At 44.5% G+C, this 20674-nt stretch overlaps 1 protein-coding gene across 1 annotated transcript in view; it reads right to left on the bottom strand.

Annotated features, from left to right (window-relative positions):
* The window catches only part of COCH (cochlin), an 81190-nt gene extending 61302 nt beyond the window's left edge, over nucleotides 1-19888 (bottom strand). The window contains exon 1 of the mRNA XM_083165790.1: nucleotides 19782-19888. Within this exon, the coding sequence (XP_083021916.1) occupies nucleotides 19782-19807 (26 nt within the window). The 5' untranslated portion in view covers nucleotides 19808-19888. The remainder of the gene's footprint in view (nucleotides 1-19781) is intronic.
* Nucleotides 19889-20674: the final 786 nt, after the last annotated feature.

Raw genomic sequence — 20674 nt, 5'->3', positions numbered from 1 at the left:
GGGGGCGCGCGGGGGGGGAGGTTTTGCCGCAAATCGCGGGAGGGGGGCGCTCACCTGGTGGCTGTGGAGTAGCAGTGCTGGGCAACATGGGAAGGCAGTGGGTGTCTGGCACTGTCTGTGGGCTCACTGGGCTGGTTCTCTGTCACCTCCCAACATGACCCTCTCCAGGAGGGACACAATGCTCTGTTTCTAGACTTCCCCTTAATGTATGATTGCCATCACCTGTTTTAAACAGGTTAATTTCTCAGAAAGGTGTTCAGCACAGATGAAGGCAATCACACATTAAGAGGAAAGTCCAGGAACAGAGCGTTATAGACACAGACACCCACTTTGAGTGACAGATGTAGCCAAATATATAGGATATATATATATATATATATATATATATATATATATATATATATATATATATATATGTTGGATTAGGTACACGCAGTGCTACTTCTCTTCCTGTTTTCGTTTGCTTATTGACGGTGCTTCCTACCTCTTGATTGCGTAGTGTAATTGGCAGAGTACTTGGACAACACGCTTTAAAGTACACAGAGTGAGTAACTGTGTTACAATGCAAACAAAATTGAAAATGAGGTTGGAGAGGTGGGAGAAGAGAAAAGACCCACAGGGCCAAATGTACTAGGGTGTAAGAATAAGAAAGTGAGAGATTTTGGGAGAGTTTTCCCATTTTTTTTTAAAGCCGCAATCATTTACATGGCAAAATCAACCTGGTTTTTCAGCGTAAATGATTGCCGCTTTAAAAAAAAATGGGTAAACTCTCCCAAAATCTCTCACTTTCCGATTCTCACACCCTATTAAATTTGCCCCACAATTTCTAATTGCAAAATGAACCTCTGAATTTGGGAATCCAATAATGTTTTATTAGGACATTGAACAAATGATTTGCGGGATGCTGGTTTACTCAGCTGGCATTTCCCCTATGCTGTGCCAGATTCTAGGTGACTTCTCTGGGTACTCTGTAATTTCTGCCAAGATTTCCAATGTTTTGCAAACACTTCTATTTCCATTGACGGCATCAGAGGCTGGACGTCACATCACACTCACAAATCATGTTGTACTTACTATAGGAAATTCCACTGAAATAAAGATGTAATTGTCCAATACCCAGGAAACTCCCGGGTTCCAAAGCCTTCAAATTTGTCCTGAAGAATGTAAGATGGGCATCAAAATAAGCATCTTTCCTCTAACAAACATTGAAGACCCTTCTAATTTGCAGATCGTTCATAAACTAGGAATTTAGTTTTTTTTCCGAAGCTTTAAACAATATACAGTGTAGAGAAACCTTTTGTGAGAGTTCTAATTATATTTAGAAATCAACAAAATAGTCAAAAAATTTTGGAACAACAATTTTTGATGGTTCCAAGGCTTCTCCATGCTGAGCAAAAAATTTAAATAGATTTTTTTCTGAAGTTTTGAAACAAATTCAAGTGAATTCACATGTGATGTAACATAGATCTTACAGTATTCAGATTGTACAAAATGCCAGTTCATGCCATGGGAAACACTATCAACAAGAATAAAGAAAATGTAATGTTAAATGTTTTTGCTATCAAAAGGTGTTATTTTGACAGATTGGGTACCAGAAGAATCAACATTTCTATAAAAATGTTGTAGAAACTTTTAAAAGAATCAGCAGAAAGAGGCCCGACTTGTGGGAAAATGGTTTCATCCCCTATCAGGAGAACGCACCAGCCCACACAGCTCTCTCTGTGAACCAGTTTTTGGCTAAGAATCAGATTGCAGTGCTAGAACACTCTCCATAATTGCCAGACCTAGCACCGTGTTACTTCATTCTGTTCCCTTAAGTCAACAGAACCTGTTTTTGTCTCATCGCAATGCGATGGGACATCGCATCTGATAGCATAAGTGTATGGGCAGCATAAGTGGGAACCAGGCTGTCATATATTAGATATGACCATAGCCGGCAGCTAAAGGCCCATACACAAAGGATGACTCACGTGAAAGCTGCTGAGTTTTCTCGTCTGAGCCGGCCAGTGTGTACAGGGCAGCGATGAGCAGTGAGCGCTGTTGCGCGCTCCCATGTAATCTGCTGGTTGGCTGACTGTGCCGGGAAGGGGGAAAGCCGCTCAGTGTGTCTGCACTGAGCGGCTTTCCCCCCAGTGATGATATTGATCATCGCTGTCAATACACACTGGGCATAGTCGCCCAGTGTATATGGACCCAGGGCCGGCGCCACCACTAGGCAGCCATAGGCATTTGCCTAGGGCGCCAGCCACTGGATGGCGGAAGAAAGGAGCAGGAGGTCCCATCCCCCCCATGGAGGTAAGCAACTCTACCCCCCCTCCCCCGAACCCCCCCCCCCCCATGCGATGCGGTGGGGCCCGCCCAGCATCACCCGGCACCATCTCCCCATGTAGCGATGCAGCAGTGGCCGCATCAAACCCCCCCCTGATGGAGCGGAGGTGACCACGCTGATCGCCCCCCTCTCCCCTCCCCTCCCTGCAATGCCCGGGCTGTACATCACCTCACCCGGCACCCTCCGTCCCCTCCTCCGTGAGGGGGAGCGGAGAGAGGGGGGGGGGGGATCAGCACGGTCACCTCCGCTCCATCAGGGGGGGGGGGCGACGGCCACCCCCCCCCGCACAAAGCGATGGCGAGTGCCGGGCGGGTGAGCGCACTGGGGCGTCCCCCCCCTGCCTGGGGCGCTCCGGTGCCATGCACCGGCCCTGTATGGACCTTAAGAGTGTAGCCCAGCCATCCACATTTATGCACGTCAAATAAAATTTAATAAAAGAACACATTACAAGACACAGAACCTTTGCCATACAGCACAGATACAGCATGCGGACTAGCAGAGTGATACATTGGAGAAACAAGTTTCTTATTGACAGTATGTTACTAAAACAATAGAAACATTGTATAAAGGAACTCTCATTTTCTCTCTCTATTCACTGAGATAATGGAAGTAATCCAATTAAATTCCTTATAGGAATAAATAATTCCCCTTTCAGACAGAAAAGCCTGACCCCCCTTCACACAGAAGAACAATAACCGGGTTGAAAATTTCTACTCAGTAATTTTCTGAATAACACGGGTATTTCTGTGTGAAAGGGTCAACTCGGGTCGTAAATCCCGTGTCCTCGACCCTGGTCAATTCCAGGGTCGCAGACACGGGTTTTATGAGCCGGGTGGGCCCTTTCACACAGAAAAAGGACAAGTGTTATTTACAAAATTACCGGGTAAAACTGCTTCACCCTGTAATTACGTTTTCTATCTGAAAGGGGTATAAATATAGTTTTGTTTTTTGGACACCGACTACTTATTAGAGAGTCTTAGCATCATTTGTCAGTAGAATCTGGGACACACTATCCCTGCAATTACAGGACTTTATGAGACAGTGGTCCCTTATATTTTAATACACTAATTATTTTTCTTTTCACTCTTATTTATTATATTTTAATATTTCACCAATTTTTATCTTGAACTAATAAAAGGTATATTTTATATAAAAACAGATAGGACGTCAAGTGCACCCAATCAGTACTTTCTTTTCAGACATAGACACGCCTGCGTCTGCAATCAGACATGGACACGCCTGCGTCTGCAATGGTACACCCAGCATTTTTAGTCCATAAACCGTTTCGAGTACCCCTGCTTCTGCCCCATGTCTGCCCCCCATTCCTCGCACTATGGAGCGACCCCCCCGGCCAGTGTACATGTGCAAATCCACACCATTGGACAGGGGAGTGGGGACTGAATAACCCCCACAGAGAGACCCAATTGGGGTAATTGCCCCCATTTCAGCACGTACACCTGCACCACTGCTAATTCATACCGTCTCTGTCTCAGGGATCAGCAGGACAGCAGCAGGTGGCTTCCGTTTACTGTACACCCTACAGAGCACCCAGACTGTGTCATCGCCTGGCAGAGATGCGCATTGCACTCTATGTACAGAACGGAGTATAAATAGGTCTTCTTGCATCCATGTGATAATTATTGAATTCTCGTCCCTATAAATAAATATATTGCCTCTCAGCGTGTTTGATCTGAATCCCTTCGTTCTCTCTTAACGGATGTTTTAAGAGGAGTTCAGAGAGAAAATGATCTCCTGATGTCAGAGAACAGTTGGCCCCTGATTTATTCCGGCATTCTCTCATGTGAGCATTCATCTATTGTCAATCGCTGTTCATTGCTCTCTCCCCGTTCATCACAATCTCCTCTCTGCTGATACCTTCTAGGAGAACATATGACAGAAGTTATCAGACAGAATTTACCACCAGGCCAGAAGCATATTGTACAGAAATAGAATAATTACCCCCCTAAGACGTCTCCCACATGCTGGAACCCGGTATGAGGCCCAGTTACCGCACACACGCTCCCTCTGTTGTACGTTAGCTGGAGACGTACTGCTGTGTAAAGACAGGAGTACAATAGTGCAACTGGCCATCGATAGTGGCATACTATGCGATGGATGACCATTGATGTTTTTACCTATCGATGGTCATCCATTCTTTTTGACTGTAACCTGTGGGCCAAACTAGATTCCACCTATTCAATCAAACTGGTGATTTTTCCGCTAGTTGAAAAATTTGGCACGGCCGAAAAGCACGTGGACCAGCGAATTACTTGCCCATTCATGTGACTTGGTTGAAATTGCGGCGGTTTCCGACCGGTTGGTAGTCATTTTTCACTGACTATAAACCATCTGAAAATGTCCACAATTGAATAGTGATGAGTCGAATTAGTCCCATATTTTAGGATTTCAATAAAACCTGCACGGTTAGTGTGCCCTGAGGACCGAGGTTGGGAATGGCTGTTCTAGAAGGTGCTAAATAAGAAGTAGATTCTAATTGGTTGCCTATAGCAACATCACATATGGAATAGTACATTTTTCCCAAAGAGTCTGAAAAAATTCTCCATGTCCTTTTTAACTTTTTTTTTTTTTTATATATTTTTATTAAAAAAAATTATAAAACAGTAGAAAAGGTACATTGTGTACAAACATTTTTTTGCCTAGAAATGTGCAGTACAATGGAATACACTGGACTGATCAACATAGACAGAATTGGCAATCATGGGATCATCAATGAAGAAAAACGTGTTGATTGGCCAATAACAAGGATAGGTCCAATACATCCAAAAATTGCAATTAGAAGTATAATTGAACTTAATGAAAGTACGGATTATTACCTGTTAGTACGATTTCCTCTACTCCTCCATGGCAGCCAACCTCTGGGTTCTCTCACTATAGGTAGATATCTGGAAAGGAATAGAAAAGACACCTCCCCTATATAAGGACTGCCCCTTTCTAGGCTCATTGTCTTTCGATTATACAGCTTAAACATAACATATATAAACTTTTTTTTTTTTTAAGTTGCTCTTGGGCGGGAATAATGCTGCCATGGAGGAGTAGAGGAAATCGTACTAACAGGTAATAATCCGTACTTTCCTCTACCTCCCCATGGCAGCCAACCTCTGGGTGATACCCTAGCAGTTACTTCACTGGGTGTGCTTCAACTTAAGAATAATACCCCTTTCACATCGCACTTTTAAAACGGTAAAAAAAAAATTTTTCATTTTAAAACGTTTAAGCCTGCACTGTGAATGCACCAGAGCCGATTTACCGTTTAAAGTTAACTGGTATTTCGAACCGTGTAAAAAGCAGAGTCCTACACGGTTCCTTGCCGTTTTTTGAGCAATGTGAATGTGTACAATGTGTCTGAAACGGTATTTCAGGCAAACAACACAAGCTACAGAGCAGTGATAGGCTGTCCCCTTTAAAATGACAGGCAATGTTGACACTCTGGCTTGAAACGTGTTCGGGTTGAAACGGTTTGACTGCTATGTTGAATGAGACTTAACCGGTATTTTAAACGGTAATCTGCGGCAATGTTAAGGCTCTGACCCGTTTTAATTACCGTTTTAAAATACCGGTTTTTAAAACGTGTCGGCGATGTGAAAGGGGTATAACTTGTACATTCATAATATATACACACACAACATGTAAATAAAACCACCAACAAAGAAAAAAAGGATATGAGGTTCTTTTCACCTCCTCTTCCTTGTCATTTACTTTCTTCCTCTTTTTTTTTTCTCTATAGCGCCACTGCGCTAAGAATCCTTCTCCCAAACTTTGCATCACTTGATGACCCTACATCCACTCTGTAGTGTTTGGTGAAGGTGTGTGCTGAGGCCCAACATGCTGCTTTGCACAGTTCTTCCATTGAGGCTGCGCCCCTTTCTGCCCATGACGCCGCTACTGCCCTTGTAGAGTGCGCCTTGATACCTTCAGGCGGATCTATTTTCTTAATTCTGTATGCCTCTGCTACACATGACTTGATCCACCTGGCTATAGTTGTCTTGGTGGCTCCCATACCTTTGTTTTTTCCTTCTGATATTACAAACAGTCTCTTGGTCTTCCTCCATGATTCCACCCTCTTTAGGTATATCAGTATCGCCCGTTTGACATCCAAACTGTGCAGCCTAGCCTCCTTTTCATTTGTCAGCTTGGCGCAAAAGGTGGGTAGCACTATCTCTTGGTTCACATGGAATTGCGACACCACTTTTGGCAAGAAGTTAGGGTTCGTCCTTAAGACCACCTTGTCGTCGAATACATTCAGAAATGGCTCCTCAGCCCAAAGAGCCTGCAACTCTGACACCCGCCTTGCAGATGTTTTTGCTACCAAGAATGCCACTTTCAGCGACAGCATTCTGGTGGACACTTGTTCCAGCGGCTCAAATGGTTCCTCTGTCAGAACATTCAACACCATGTTCAAGTCCCATGGAGCCATAGGTCTGTGAAATGAAGGCCTTATTCTCTTTGATGCTTGCAGGAACCTCTGCACGTACTTGTCATCTAAAGTCTAGCATAGCTCCTAAAGCAGCCACTTGCACCTTCAAGGAGCTTACTGAGAGGTTCCTCTCTAGCCCTCTCTAGCCCTCTCTGCAGGAAGTCCAGTACTGAAGTGACCAGTTTACGGTCCTTACCTTCCTTTTTGCAGAGTTCTGTATATGCCTTCCATATCCGGTAATATGTCTTAGAAGTGGAATGTTTTCTGGCCTTTAGCAAGGTATCCACTACCCTTCTGAAAAACCCTCTCGCTACCAGGTTTCTTGTCTCAGCAGCCACGCCGTCAGATTCCAGTGGTCGGGCTGCCTCTGTACATGAGGTCCTTGCCGTATTAGGCTTTCTATGTCTGGTAGTTTCCAAGGTGCGTCTACCGCCATCCTGGCCACCTTGGCGAACCAGGCTCACCTCGGCCAGTAAGGCAGGACTGCTATGACCGTCATCCGTTCCTGTTGAATTTTGTTCAGCAGTCTCGGTATCACTGGGAATGGGGGAAAGACGTATGCCAGGCCTGTTCCCCAACTGGCGGTTAGGGCATCCGCCTGCCACGCCCCTTGTTCCCAGTGCCTTGATATAAACTTCTTGGCCTTTGCGTTGTACTTGGTGGCCATTAGGTCCACCTGCGGAACTCCCCAGTGACTTGTCAGCATGTCGAATATTTGTAGGGACAATTTCCCACTCTCCTCGTCTTATTGACCACCTGCTTAGTGCATCTGCTCGCTGGTTTTCCTTCCCTGCGATAAATACTGCTGATAGACTTTGAAAATGTCTTTCTGCCCACTGAAGTACTTTTTCCGTCTCTTTCATCAATTCTCGGCTCCTTGTACCTCCTTGGCGGTTCACATACGCCACTACTGCTCTGTTGTCGGACCGGATTACAACTTCCTTTTGCCACAGTTGTTCCTGAAACGCCCGGCATGCCATCATCACGGCTCTCATCTCTCTTATATTTGAGTGTGCCCTTGACTCGGCTTGTCTCCATTGACCTTGAGCTGTTCTCTTGCCGCACACAGCTCCCCATCCCGACTGACTGGCGTCGGTGGTAACTATTATCTGCTCCTTTTTTGCAAACGACCTTCCCTGCCGCAACCTGTTTGTGTCCATCCACCACCTTAGGTCTTCTTTCGCTTGCTTTGACAAGGAGATCCTTTGCATGAGATTTTTCCCGTCGCCATCCCACTGGGATAGAAAGCACCCTTGTAGCTTTCTTGTGTGAAATCTGGCTTATTTGATGGTGTCTAGCGCTGCCGATATGAGGCCTAAAACTTTTAGGCAGTCTCCTGCGCACACTAGCCTTTTTCTCAGAAGCTTGATTACTTCTGATTTCAATTTCTCCTGCCTTTCTGGTGTTAATCTGACCTTCATGGCTTCTGTATCTATAATGACACCCAAATACTTTGCGGTCCTTGCTGGCTCCAAGTGGCTTTTCTCTTTGTTTATGAGCCACCCGTGATGCTTTAGATACTTCATCACCTTCTCTGTATGATCTCTTGCCATTCTTTCTGTCCTTGCCATGATCAGCAAGTCGTCCAAATATGGCCATATTGTCACCCCCTCTTTTCTTAAATTTGCTATGAGCACCACCAGAACCTTTGTGAAGGTTCTCGGGGATGTGGATAGGCCGAACGGCAGAGCCGTAAATTGGTAGGTAATTCCTTTGATTTTGAATCTTAGGTATCTTTGGTGCTGTTGACATATGGGAATATGTAAGTAAGCGTCTTTTAAGTCTATTGTTGTCAGAAAAGACCCCTGTTTGATGTCTGGTAGGATAGACCTTATCGACTCCATTTTGAAGTTTTGTGTTTTGACATATGTATTGAGTCTTCTTAGGTCCAGGATGGTCCTGAAACCCCCTGTTGCTTTTTTCACTACGAAAAATCTGGAGTGCCAGCCTTGACCTTCTTGACCCTTGGGTACTATGACTACTACACCCTGAGAGATCATAGTCTGCAAGCTGCTCATTAGCGCCTCCTTTTCTTTCGGGCATCTTGGCACAGGGGATTCTTCCATCCAGTTTCCGGGTGTCACTATGAATTCTATTTTGTACCCGGTGGAGACCACCTCTTGGACCCACCGGTCCTCTGTGGATTGGAGCCAGGCTTGTTTGTACTCTAACAGCCTGCCCCCGACCCTGTCCCTGGCGTCATTGTGATGACTGCCTGAACGAGAACCTTCCTTCCTTGTTTCTTTGACCTCCAAAGGAACTCCGATTTCCAAACCACGGCCGCCTGTAGTTTCTTCCTGGCCTGTAAGTTCTCGCCTCTCTGAATTCCGATTGCTGGAACCTCTGAGACTTATTGAAGGGCTTCTTTGCGCCCCTGTCCTGTGGTAGCCACACTGATTTTCCTCCCGACACCTTTGTGATGATGTCGTCGAGTTTTTTCCCAAATAGAGATTCTCCCTGAAATGGTAGGGATACGAGCTTATTTTTTGATTGGGCGTCGGCTGCCCATGGTTTCAGCCACAAGGCCCTTCTCACTACCGCTGCATTGGCGTTGACTCTTGCTGTCAACCTGACTGCATCTAGTGAAGCATCGCACACAAATTCTATGGCCACCTGCATATTCTGTACAATCTTCAGGAGGTCTGCCCTTTTTATGCCATCCATCATATCTGACTCTTGGTCCTGACACCACGACCTGAGCACTCTTGAAGTGATTGCAATCGCTGATGACGCCTTGATCGCCGCCCCCGATGTCACGTGTTGCTTACGCAACCCCATCTCCATTTTACGCTCCATGGAGTCTTTGAATATATTGGCGTCCTCCAATGGGAGCGTTGTTTTCCTGGATATGCGTGCGATAGCAGCGTCTACTTTCGGTGGTTCCTCCCACATCTTTACTTCCTGTGGTTCGAAGGGATACATTTTGTTAACCCTTAGTGGCACCGCCACCTTTTTATCCGGGTGTGCCCACTCGTCCTCTACTACTTCTTTAACCCCTTCATGACAGAGCCAGTTTGTGCCTTCATGACAGAGCCCTTTTTTTCAAATCTGACATGTCTCACTTAAGTGGGGATAACTTTTTTTTGCTTTTACTTATCCCAGTGATTTTGAGATTGTTTTCTCGTGACACATTGTACTTCAAGTTAGTGGTAAATTTTCGTCGATACAGTCTGTTTTTTTGTGAAAAATACCAAAATATCGTGAAAAAATGGAAAATTTTGCAATTTGCAAAATGTTAAATTTTCTGCTTGTGAGACAAATAATCATACCACTCAAAATAGTTAATAACTAACATAGACCATATGTCTACTTTATGTTTCCATCATTATTTCAACTTCCTTTTAATTTTTTTGGACACTAGGAGGCTTACAATATGAATAGCAAATTCTCAAATTTTCATGAAAATTTCAAACACTGATTTTTTTAGGGACCAGTTCAGTTCTGATGTGACTTTGAGGGACTTGTATGTGAGACACCCCCATAAATGATGCCATTTCAAAAACTGCACCCCTCACAGTATTCAAAACAGCATTTTGGAAGTTTGTTAACCCTTTAGGTGTTTCACAGGAATTAAAACAAAGTGTAGGTGAAATTTCAAAATTTCTTTTTTTTTGCAGAGTTTCAATTTTAATACATTTTTCTAACGAATACAGTAGATTTTACTAGAGAAATGTGACTAAAAATTGATTCCCCCAATTCTTTTGTTTTCAAAAATATCCTATATGTGGCCCTAGTGTGCACGTTGACCAAACCACAGGCTTCATAATAGAAGGAGCACCTACTTGATTTTGGAGCCTACTTTTTATGAGATTTTTTTTTAGGCACCATGTAGGTTTCTAGGCACCATAAGTGCTAAAAGTTAGGAACCTCCCCCACAAGTCACCCCATTTTGCAATCTACACCCCTCAGGGAATTCATCTAGGGGTATAGTGTACATTTCAAACCCCCAGGGGTTTCACCAATTTTGGTACAACTGGGATGTGAAAATGAAAAATTACATTTTTTTACACAAACATGCAGTTCTGGCTCAAAATTTTTCATTTTCACAAGGAATGAAGGAGACAAAGCACCCCAAAATCTGTGCCCCAATTTCTCCCGAGTACGGCAATGCCTCACATGTGACCAAAAAATACCAGTTGGGTGCATGGCAGGACTCAGAAGGGAAGGAGTGATTTTTGGATTTTGCAGCACAGATTTTGGTGGAATGAATGGTGGGTGCTATGTTGCACCAATACAGTGGAACCCCCCCACAAGTCACCCCATTTTGCAAAGTACACCCCTCAGGGAATTCATCTAGGGGTATAGTGTACATTTCAAACCCCCAGGGGTTTCACCAATTTTGGTACAACTGGGATGTGAAAATGGAAAATTACATTTTTTTACACAAACATGCAGTTCTGGCTCAAAATTTTTCATTTTCACAAGGAATGAAGGAGACAAAGCACCCCAAAATCTGTGCCCCAATTTCTCCCGAGTACGGCAATGCCTCACATGTGACCAAAAAATACCAGTTGGGTGCATGGCAGGACTCAGAAGGGAAGGAGTGATTTTTGGATTTTGCAGCAAAGATTTCGGTGGAATGAATGGTGGGTGCTATGTTGCATTAGCAAGACTCCCAAAGCACCAATACAGTGGAACCCCCCCACAAGTCACCCCATTTTGCAAAGTACACCCCTCAGGGAATTCATCTAGGGGTATAGTGTACATTTCAAACCCCCAGGGGTTTCACCAATTTTGGTACAACTGGGATGTGAAAATGGAAAATTACATTTTTTTACACAAACATGCAGTTCTGGCTCAAAATTTTTCATTTTCACAAGGAATGAAGGAGACAATGCACCCCAAAATCTGTGCCCCAATTTCTCCAGAGTACGGCAATGCCTCACATGTGACCAAAAAATACCAGTTGGGTGCATGGCAGGACTTAGAAGGGAAGGAGTGATTTTTAGATTTTGCAGCTCAGATTCTGGTGGTTTTTTGGTGGGTGCTATGTCGCATTAGCAAGACCCCCCAAGCACCAATACAGTGGAACCCCCCCACAAGTCACCCCATTTTGCAAAGTACACCCCTCAGGGAATTCATCTAGGGGTATAGTGTACATTTCAAACCCCCAGGGGTTTCACCAATTTTGGTACAACTGGGATGTGAAAATGGAAAATTACATTTTTTTACACAAACATGCAGTTCTGGCTCAAAATTTTTCATTTTCACAAGGAATGAAGGAGACAATGCACCCCAAAATCTGTGCCCCAATTTCTCCCGAGTACGGCAATGCCTCACATGTGACCAAAAAATACCAGTTGGGTGCATGGCAGGACTCAGAAGGGAAGGAGTGATTTTTGGATTTTGCAGCAAAGATTTTGGTGGAATGAATGGTGGGTGCTATGTTGCATTAGCAAGACTCCCAAAGCACCAATACAGTGGAACCCCCCCACAAGTCACCCCATTTTGCAAAGTACACCCCTCAGGGAATTCATCTAGGGGTATAGTGTACATTTCAAACCCCCAGGGGTTTCACCAATTTTGGTACAACTGGGATGTGAAAATGGAAAATTACATTTTTTTACACAAACATGCAGTTCTGGCTCAAAATTTTTCATTTTCACAAGGAATGAAGGAGACAATGCACCCCAAAATCTGTGCCCCAATTTCTCCAGAGTACGGCAATGCCTCACATGTGACCAAAAAATACCAGTTGGGTGCATGGCAGGACTTAGAAGGGAAGGAGTGATTTTTAGATTTTGCAGCTCAGATTCTGGTGGTTTTTTGGTGGGTGCTATGTCGCATTAGCAAGACCCCCCAAGCACCAATACAGTGGAACCCCCCCACAAGTCACCCCATTTTGCAAAGTACACCCCTCAGGGAATTCATCTAGGGGTATAGTGTACATTTCAAACCCCCAGGGGTTTCACCAATTTTGGTACAACTGGGATGTGAAAATGGAAAATTACATTTTTTTACACAAACATGCAGTTCTGGCTCAAAATTTTTCATTTTCACAAGGAATGAAGGAGACAAAGCACCCCAAAATCTGTGCCCCAATTTCTCCCGAGTACGGCAATGCCTCACATGTGACCAAAAAATACCAGTTGGGTGCATGGCAGGACTTAGAAGGGAAGGAGTGATTTTTGGATTTTGCAGCTCAGATTCTGGTGGAATTTTGGTGGGTGCTATGTCGCATTAGCAAGACCCCCCAAGCACCAATACAGTGGAACCCCCCCACAAGTGACCCCATTTTGCAAACTACACCCCTCAGGGAATTCATCTAGGGGTATAGTGTACATTTCAAACCCCCAGGGGTTTCACCAATTTTGGTATAACTGGGATGTGAAAATGGAAAATTACATTTTTTTACACAAACATGCAGTTCTGGCTCAAAATTTATCATTTTCACAAGGAATGAAGGAGACAAAGCACCCCAAAATCTGTGCCCCAATTTCTCCCGAGTACGGCAATGCCTCACATGTGACCAAAAAATACCAGTTGGGTGCATGGCAGGACTCAGAAGGGAAGGAGTGATTTTTGGATTTTGGAGCACAGATTTTGGTGGAATGAATGGTGGGTGCTATGTTGCATTACCAATACAGTGGAACCCCCCCACAAGTCACCCCATTTTGCAAACTACACCCCTCAGGGAATTCATCTAGGGGTATAGTGTACATTTCAAACCCCCAGGGGTTTCATCAATTTTGGTACAACTGGGCAGTGAAAATGAAAAAAATACATTTTTTTACACAAAAATGTACTTCTGGCTCAAAATTTTTCATTTTCACAAGGAATGAAGGAGACAAAGCACCCCAAAATCTGTGCCCCCATTTCTCCAGAGTACGGCAATGCCTCACATGTGACCAAAAAATACCAGTTGGGTGCATGGCAGGACTCAGAAGGGAAGGAGTGATTTTTGGATTTTGCAGCAAAGATTTTGGTGGAATGAATGGTGGGTGCTATGTTGCATTACCAATACAGTGGAACCCCCCCACAAGTCACCCCATTTTGCAAACTACACCCCTCAGGGAATTCATCTAGGGGTATAGTGTACATTTCAAACCCCCAGGGGTTTCATCAATTTTGGTACAACTGGGCAGTGAAAATGAAAAAAATACATTTTTTTACACAAAAATGTACTTCTGGCTCAAAATTTTTCATTTTCACAAGGAATGAAGGAGACAAAGCACCCCAAAATCTGTGCCCCCATTTCTCCAGAGTACGGCAATGCCTCACATGTGACCAAAAAATACCAGTTGGGTGCATGGCAGGACTCAGAAGGGAAGGAGTGATTTTTGGATTTTGCAGCTCAGATTCTGGTGGAATGAATGGTGGGTGCTATGTGGCATTAGCAAGACCCCCGAAGCACGGTGAAATGATGAACCTAATAATCCATAGATGTGTGGTATATTTTAAAGCACTCCTTTATACATAGGCCGGGTTTGTCGGGGCAAGTTTCACAGTGGAAAATAGTTTCCTTTCTTATTCCCTTTTTATAACAAACTTTGCACCTTTTTTGTGTCCTGCCCTTTCTTGCAGTGGAGGGGATTTCGTTGGGAAAATGCTGCCCTGGTACAATACGGGGGCCAGTACTAGAAGTACTGGGGCCCTCTGCCTGCTGATTCCCAAATGTTAGGCTCTTTATGACTTCCTCTTGAAAGTGCATAAATGTCCCCCTCTGGCCGGTAGAACGGAATAGCACGTAAGCGTTATACAGTGCCATCTGGATGATATACACGGCCAGCTTCTTGTACCAGATATTTGTTTTCCGCAGGGCACTGTACGGCTTTAGTACCTGATCTGAAAGATCCACTCCGCCCATGTACTTATTGTAATCTAGGATACAATTTGGTTTGGAGGTGTGGGTACTGGTACCTCGTACAGGGATGGAGGTGGTACTGTCTCCATGAATTGTTGTCAGTATAAGGACATCCCTCTTGTCCTTATATTTGACCAACAACATATTTTCGGTGCATATTCCCCTGCTTTCACCCCTTCTCATTACTTGGGCAATGTGCGTTTTGGGGAGGCCTCTTTGGTTCTTGCGCACAGTACCGCAAGCTGCTGTACCTCTTGAACCAAGGGCCTTAAACAGGGGGATGCTGGTGTAAAAGTTATCCACATAGAGGTGATAACCCTTATCCAGGAAGGGGTGCATTAAATCCCAGACAATTTTTCCACTAACACCTACGAGGGAGGGGGGGCATTCTGGTGGTTCAATTCTTGAATCCTTCCCTTCATATACCCTAAACTTGTGGGTGTACCCTGTGGTGCTTTCACACAGCTTATACATTTTTATGCCATACCTTGCCCTCTTACTGGGAAGGTACTGGCGGAATTTAACCCTTCCTTTAAAATGTATAAGGGACTCGTCGATACTAATACATTTATCAGGGATGTATAGCTCTGCAAATTTGGCACTGAAATGATCAATGACCGGCCTGACTTTGAATAGCCTGTCAAAGGTGGGATCATCTCTGGGTGGGCACTGTGCATTATCGGTGTAATGTATAAATTTATGGATTGCCTCAAAACGAGCCCGGGGCATGGCCATACGGTGAAATGGGGTGCTGTACAGAACATCTGTACTCCAATATTGCCTAATTTGTGGCTTTTTTACTATGCCCATATGTAACACCAGACCCCAAAACGTCATCATCTCTACTGCATCTACAGGGGTCCACCTAGCAAATGATGACGTGGGGTTTTGAGCAATAAACTGCTGGGCATATAAATTAGTTTGGTCCACCATTAAATTTATAAAATCATCAGAGAAAAATAATTTGAAAAAGTCAATTTCTCTGAGACCTGTTGAATCAAATTGGATTCCTGGGATGGCCAAAAACTCAGGAACCTGGGGCTCAAAATTGTCTGGTGGTGGGGTCCATACGAGATCAATTATTGGGGGGGGGGTCTCAGCTGCTCTACGGGGGCGTCTTTGAGGGGGTCCCTCATCATCAGAGGAGGAAGAGGAGCTTAAGACAAATATTTCAAATTCCCCGCTTGCCTCACTGGCTGTGTCAGAGTCAGATGCAAGCATGGCATATGCCTCCTCCACCGAATACATTCTCCTGGATGACTGGGACGACATTTGGGATGACATTTGGGATGCCATTTATATTTTTGTGTAACTGGTAGTGAAATGTTTCAACACGTGTATAGTGTAGGGGGGGGTACAAACTTTATTTCAACCCAGGGGGTATGTAGTGTGTATTGTGTATGTAGTGCAGAAAAAAAAAAATACAAAAAAAAAAAAATTGAAGGGTTCAAAAAAAAAAAAATGGAAGGGGTTAAAAAAAAAAAAAATGGAAGGGGTTAAAAAAAAAAAAAATGGAAGGGGTTAAAAAAAAAAAAAGGTCCTGCGCCAAAAATTGAGCACAGATGTTGGTCAGTAACGTCCGTCACTGAACAGCGCTCAAAGGCAACAGGAATTTGATCAAAAAAAAAAAAAAATAGATCAACCCTATGCCGAAAAAGCTGATCAGTGATGTACGTCACTGATCAGTGCACAGTGGCCACAGGACACACACAAAATCACAGTGTGTGTAAAAAAAAAATGTAAAAAAGACCCCACAGCACTCACAAAAAATAAAAAAAGGTGATCAGTGATGCGACACTGATTACCAGTGAGGGGCAGCAGGTGCACAACCTTTGGTGGTACTGACAGGTATATATAAAAAAAAAAAACCTCTGTACCCCCAAAAAGTTGCTGATCACCTCAGATATAGTGATCAGCACAAAAAGGCGGGGGCAGCCGACACAAAATTTAGCACTCTATCACTATCTCTCTCTATCTCTCACTATCTATCACTCTATGACACTGCAGCAGTTATATAAAAAATATATAGCACAATCTGTCACTATCTCTCTATCTCTCTCTCTCTATCTCTCTCTATCTATCTATAGCTCTATCACACTGCAGCAGCACAAAATATAGCACTAGGCCTCTCTATCTCTCTCTATCTCTCTCTATCTCTTTCAGTTATATAAAAAATATATAGCACAATCTGTCACTATCTCTCTCTCTATCTCTCTCTCTCTATCTCTCTCTATCACACTGCAGCAGCACAAAATATAGCACTAGGCCTCTCTATCTCTCTCTATCTCTCTCTATCTCTTTCAGTTATATAAAAAATATATAGCACAATCTGTCACTATCTCTCTCTCTATCTCTCTCTCTCTATCTCTCTCTATCTCTCTATCTATAGCTCTATCACACTGCAGCAGCACAAAATATAGCACTAGGCCTCTCTATCTCTCTCTATCTCTCTCTATCTCTCTCTCTCTAACTCTCTCTAACTATCTATCTAATAAATCGCAGCAGCACAAGATGCAGCACAAGATGCAGCACAGGATGTCACAAAATGTCACAATATCAATGATCAATGATCAGGTAAGGGTTCTGGTCAGTATAGGCGGCAGGTGGGGCACGGTGACCGCACTGCACGCTTTTCCAGACCGGAATGGCGTCTGCAGTGCAGTCACCGTTAGTTTAAACCCCCCTCCACGGCTGTGATTGGTCCGTCGGTCCGACGGACCAATCACGGCCTTTGGGGGCGGGCGGGGTGAGGTGGGGTGACACCAGTGTCACCCTTACACCCCGCGGTGATTGGTGCTGTACTTTACAGCACCAATCACCTCCGATCCCGTGTCACCGGCGAACGTTATTCGCCGGTGACACAGGAAAACGCTGTGAATGGCTGTTCACACTGAACAGCCAATCACAGCGATCGGCGACGGGGGGGCGGCATCGCAGCCCCCCCTGGGCATGCAGGGACATGTCTGCTGTCAGGGACAGCAGACATCGTCCCTCTGTCACTGCGTCTCTAGACGCAGTGACAGTTTTAAGCCATGACGTATATATACGTCAACGGTCGGGAAGTACTTCCCGGCCATGACGTATATATACGTCAATTGTCGTGAAGGGGTTAAGTGTCAAAGACAGCGGGAATGTTTTAGGCTTTTTCTTTTTGTCTCTGAAAAGCAGATCTTGTAATTTGCCTTCCTCTTGTGCTACGTCGATATTAAGAGACTTGTTTACCAGCGTAAACAGATTATCCAGCAAGTCAGGGTTAAATTCTAGTTCTGCTTTCTCCTGCATCACCTCTCCTTCTTCAACTTCCTCCTCTACAGCGGGAGCAGGACCTTCCTCTGAATCTTCTGAGTTAGCAGAATCAATTTCCCTAGGCCTCTTAGCCGACATCTTTGCCAGATCCTCTTTTGTCACAAAGGTATCTGCCAACGCTGTCCTAAGCTTCGCAACCAACTCTGTCATTTGTGAAGGTGCCAGTATCTGAGAACCTTTGCAATTATCACAAACAGACCCTGCACATTTGTCAGGAAGCGTCTTGTCACAGAGTGTGCATTTAGCCAGATGCATTTTTTTATGCTTGGCCTTTCCTTCTGCCATAGTGTGTATACTCCGGCAGGTCCGAAGCAAGCAAGGAAAACTTGCTTGCTTCGGACCTGCCGGAGTATACACACTATGAGTGCCTGACTACACCAGTAAATAACAGACCATGAGGAAAACAAATAAATAAATAACTGCCTTTCCTGCTTACCCTGATTTTGCAGGCTGCTTTCTTTCTTCCTCCATAGTTTTAAAGTGTCTGACAGTATCTGCACAAGGATACACACTTATAAGCACATGTATGAAGGTACCACACACAGCCCTGGCTAAAAGCCTAGGGCCTTACCTTCCACACTGAAACCGCTTCCTGCAGAAGCAGTGGCTCAGACTCTCTGTCCCCGGGTTCCTCTGTCCTATTGCCGGCGTTTGAACAAACAATGGCGCCTTCCTTGCGCCTACGTCGCGTTTAAATGACGCCCGCTGCCTCCTATGATGCGGCCGCGTCCATACACAGCCTCAGGGGTTATATCCCCCGTCATTACAGTGCGCCCGTGACGCGCCACGCACGCCGGAGGCGCCGCGCCTACTGACGCGCCCTCCTGTGACACGCGCGGAGTCTACACAGCGCGCGCGGTGTCTCAACACTGTCCGGCGCCCTCGATGATGCGCACAGCACCGCGTGACACGGCCGGCGCCCCTGATGACGCGCCCGGCACCACTGTGACACGGCCGGCGCCCCTGATGAGGCGTGTCCACCTGACTCACCGCGTCCACGCCGCCCGGCCATCCGACATTGCGCTCCAGGCCTGCATTGTATGAAACTACCTCCTGCAGCTCCGGAACCCGGGGTAAGCAACCTAACTGCACTTGGCAGCAGGATGTCGTTTTGTAATCTCCCAACCACTCCAGATGGCGGGAGAAGTCCTTTTTTAAAGTACAGCCTAGACCCCAACTGCACTAGGCAGCGGAGAAGGCAGCAGCCAACCTCAGGGTAAGCACTCTCTACCTGGAAAGGAAAAAAAAGACACTGAGCCTAGAAAGGGGCAGTCCTTATATAGGGGAGGTGTCTTTTCTATTCCTTTTCAGATATCTACCTATAGGGAGAGAACCCAGAGGTTGGCTGCCATGGGGAGGTGGAGGAAATATTGATTGCTCGCATCTCATTCCTTCTTAATCATACTGAAATTAGGTGATTTCTCTCAGCCATTCTTAAACAGTAACAAGAAGTGTTACACAAAAAATCTTGAATTTGGGTTTGTACTGCAATATAGCTTTATGGGCAGTTGTGCTAACTGCCAGGAGTAGGCATCTACCTCCCTGTAAGATTCGAAAACCTCTGCAGAGAATGCCAAATAACGCCCATTCAGCGGTTAATGGCAAATACTTAAATAAGAATAAACACTTGGGCCCCAAATCCATGAATTAACAGACAGGGCACAATGTCCTAGAAAACAGATAAATAGTGTGTCTGTCTGAAAATTTGCGCCAATGGGTAACTTTCTAAAATTCGTTAATGGGTATCACCATGACCCACAAATACAATAGTATATAAAACAAATGTGAATAAAGAAAACAATCAAAGGCGCTGTACAGTATATATCTATAATAAAAAGTGCAGATATTAAACTCCCATATTGTGTATCAGTAAAAAAAAGACAAAATTTAGAAAGTATTATACTCACCTTAGTGTGCTGAATCCAGAGTCCATTTGATGGAATGTAAATGACTCTCCCAGGCGGTTCTTTCAATGTGACCGTTAATCCATGGTGTCCCACGTGTTAAAAAAAGAAAGATTAATAATGTGTAGTATTGTTTAATATTGAAGTCAACGTGCAAAAATATCCTACAGAGTGTTCTTTACTCCTTAGAGTTGTGGAACTCGTACCCCGCTCACACATTAATAAGTGGTGACAGGTGTCAAAAGGTTACTTTCAATCCTCTCTTGATGATATGTGTCTGTCCAACAGGTAAAAACTCATATAGCATACTGTGATTCACATTATAGGTGCCGTGATAAAACATATAAAGGTTCCTTTTAGTGTAGTTGATGTGTTATGGGTCCAATAACGATGGTGTACTGTTTTGGAGCACAGGGGAAAACACATAAAGGTATCTTTGTCTTGTTTTCAGGGATTGAAAGTGGGTTTATTTCTTGAGGATAAAAAACTCTTTATTTTCCTCTGTACATACTCCCAGGGTACTCCCAATATGTGTCAGGTGATCCAACAATTGAGGGAGAAATTTTTCAAACGCTTGATAGAAGAAAATTGTATTTACATATTATATGTCCGCATTCGGTCTAAAACATGACACAAAACCACAAACAAGACATTAACATTTTTTTTTAAAATTATCTTAAAAGGGGGGATTCTTTGACCCAAAACAAAACACTTGGAATAGCCACGGACCTGCTCTGATACAGCAGGGTTGCCCGCTGCTCTCTGCCCGGCTATCCCTGACTCCCCGTTACCACGAGAGGCAGTGCACAGTACGTTGCCATAGCAATCAGCGGGCTGACAGCAATGGAGAAGATACTGTAAGCACTCTGATTACTATGGCGCGTTAGTCTCCTGTC

The sequence above is a fragment of the Crinia signifera genome, chromosome 12, assembly GCF_055691185.1.
Source record: "Crinia signifera chromosome 12, ASM5569118v1, whole genome shotgun sequence".
Classification (NCBI taxonomy): Eukaryota; Metazoa; Chordata; class Amphibia; order Anura; family Myobatrachidae; genus Crinia; species Crinia signifera.
This window is presented reverse-complemented; position numbering and strand designations above follow the sequence as displayed.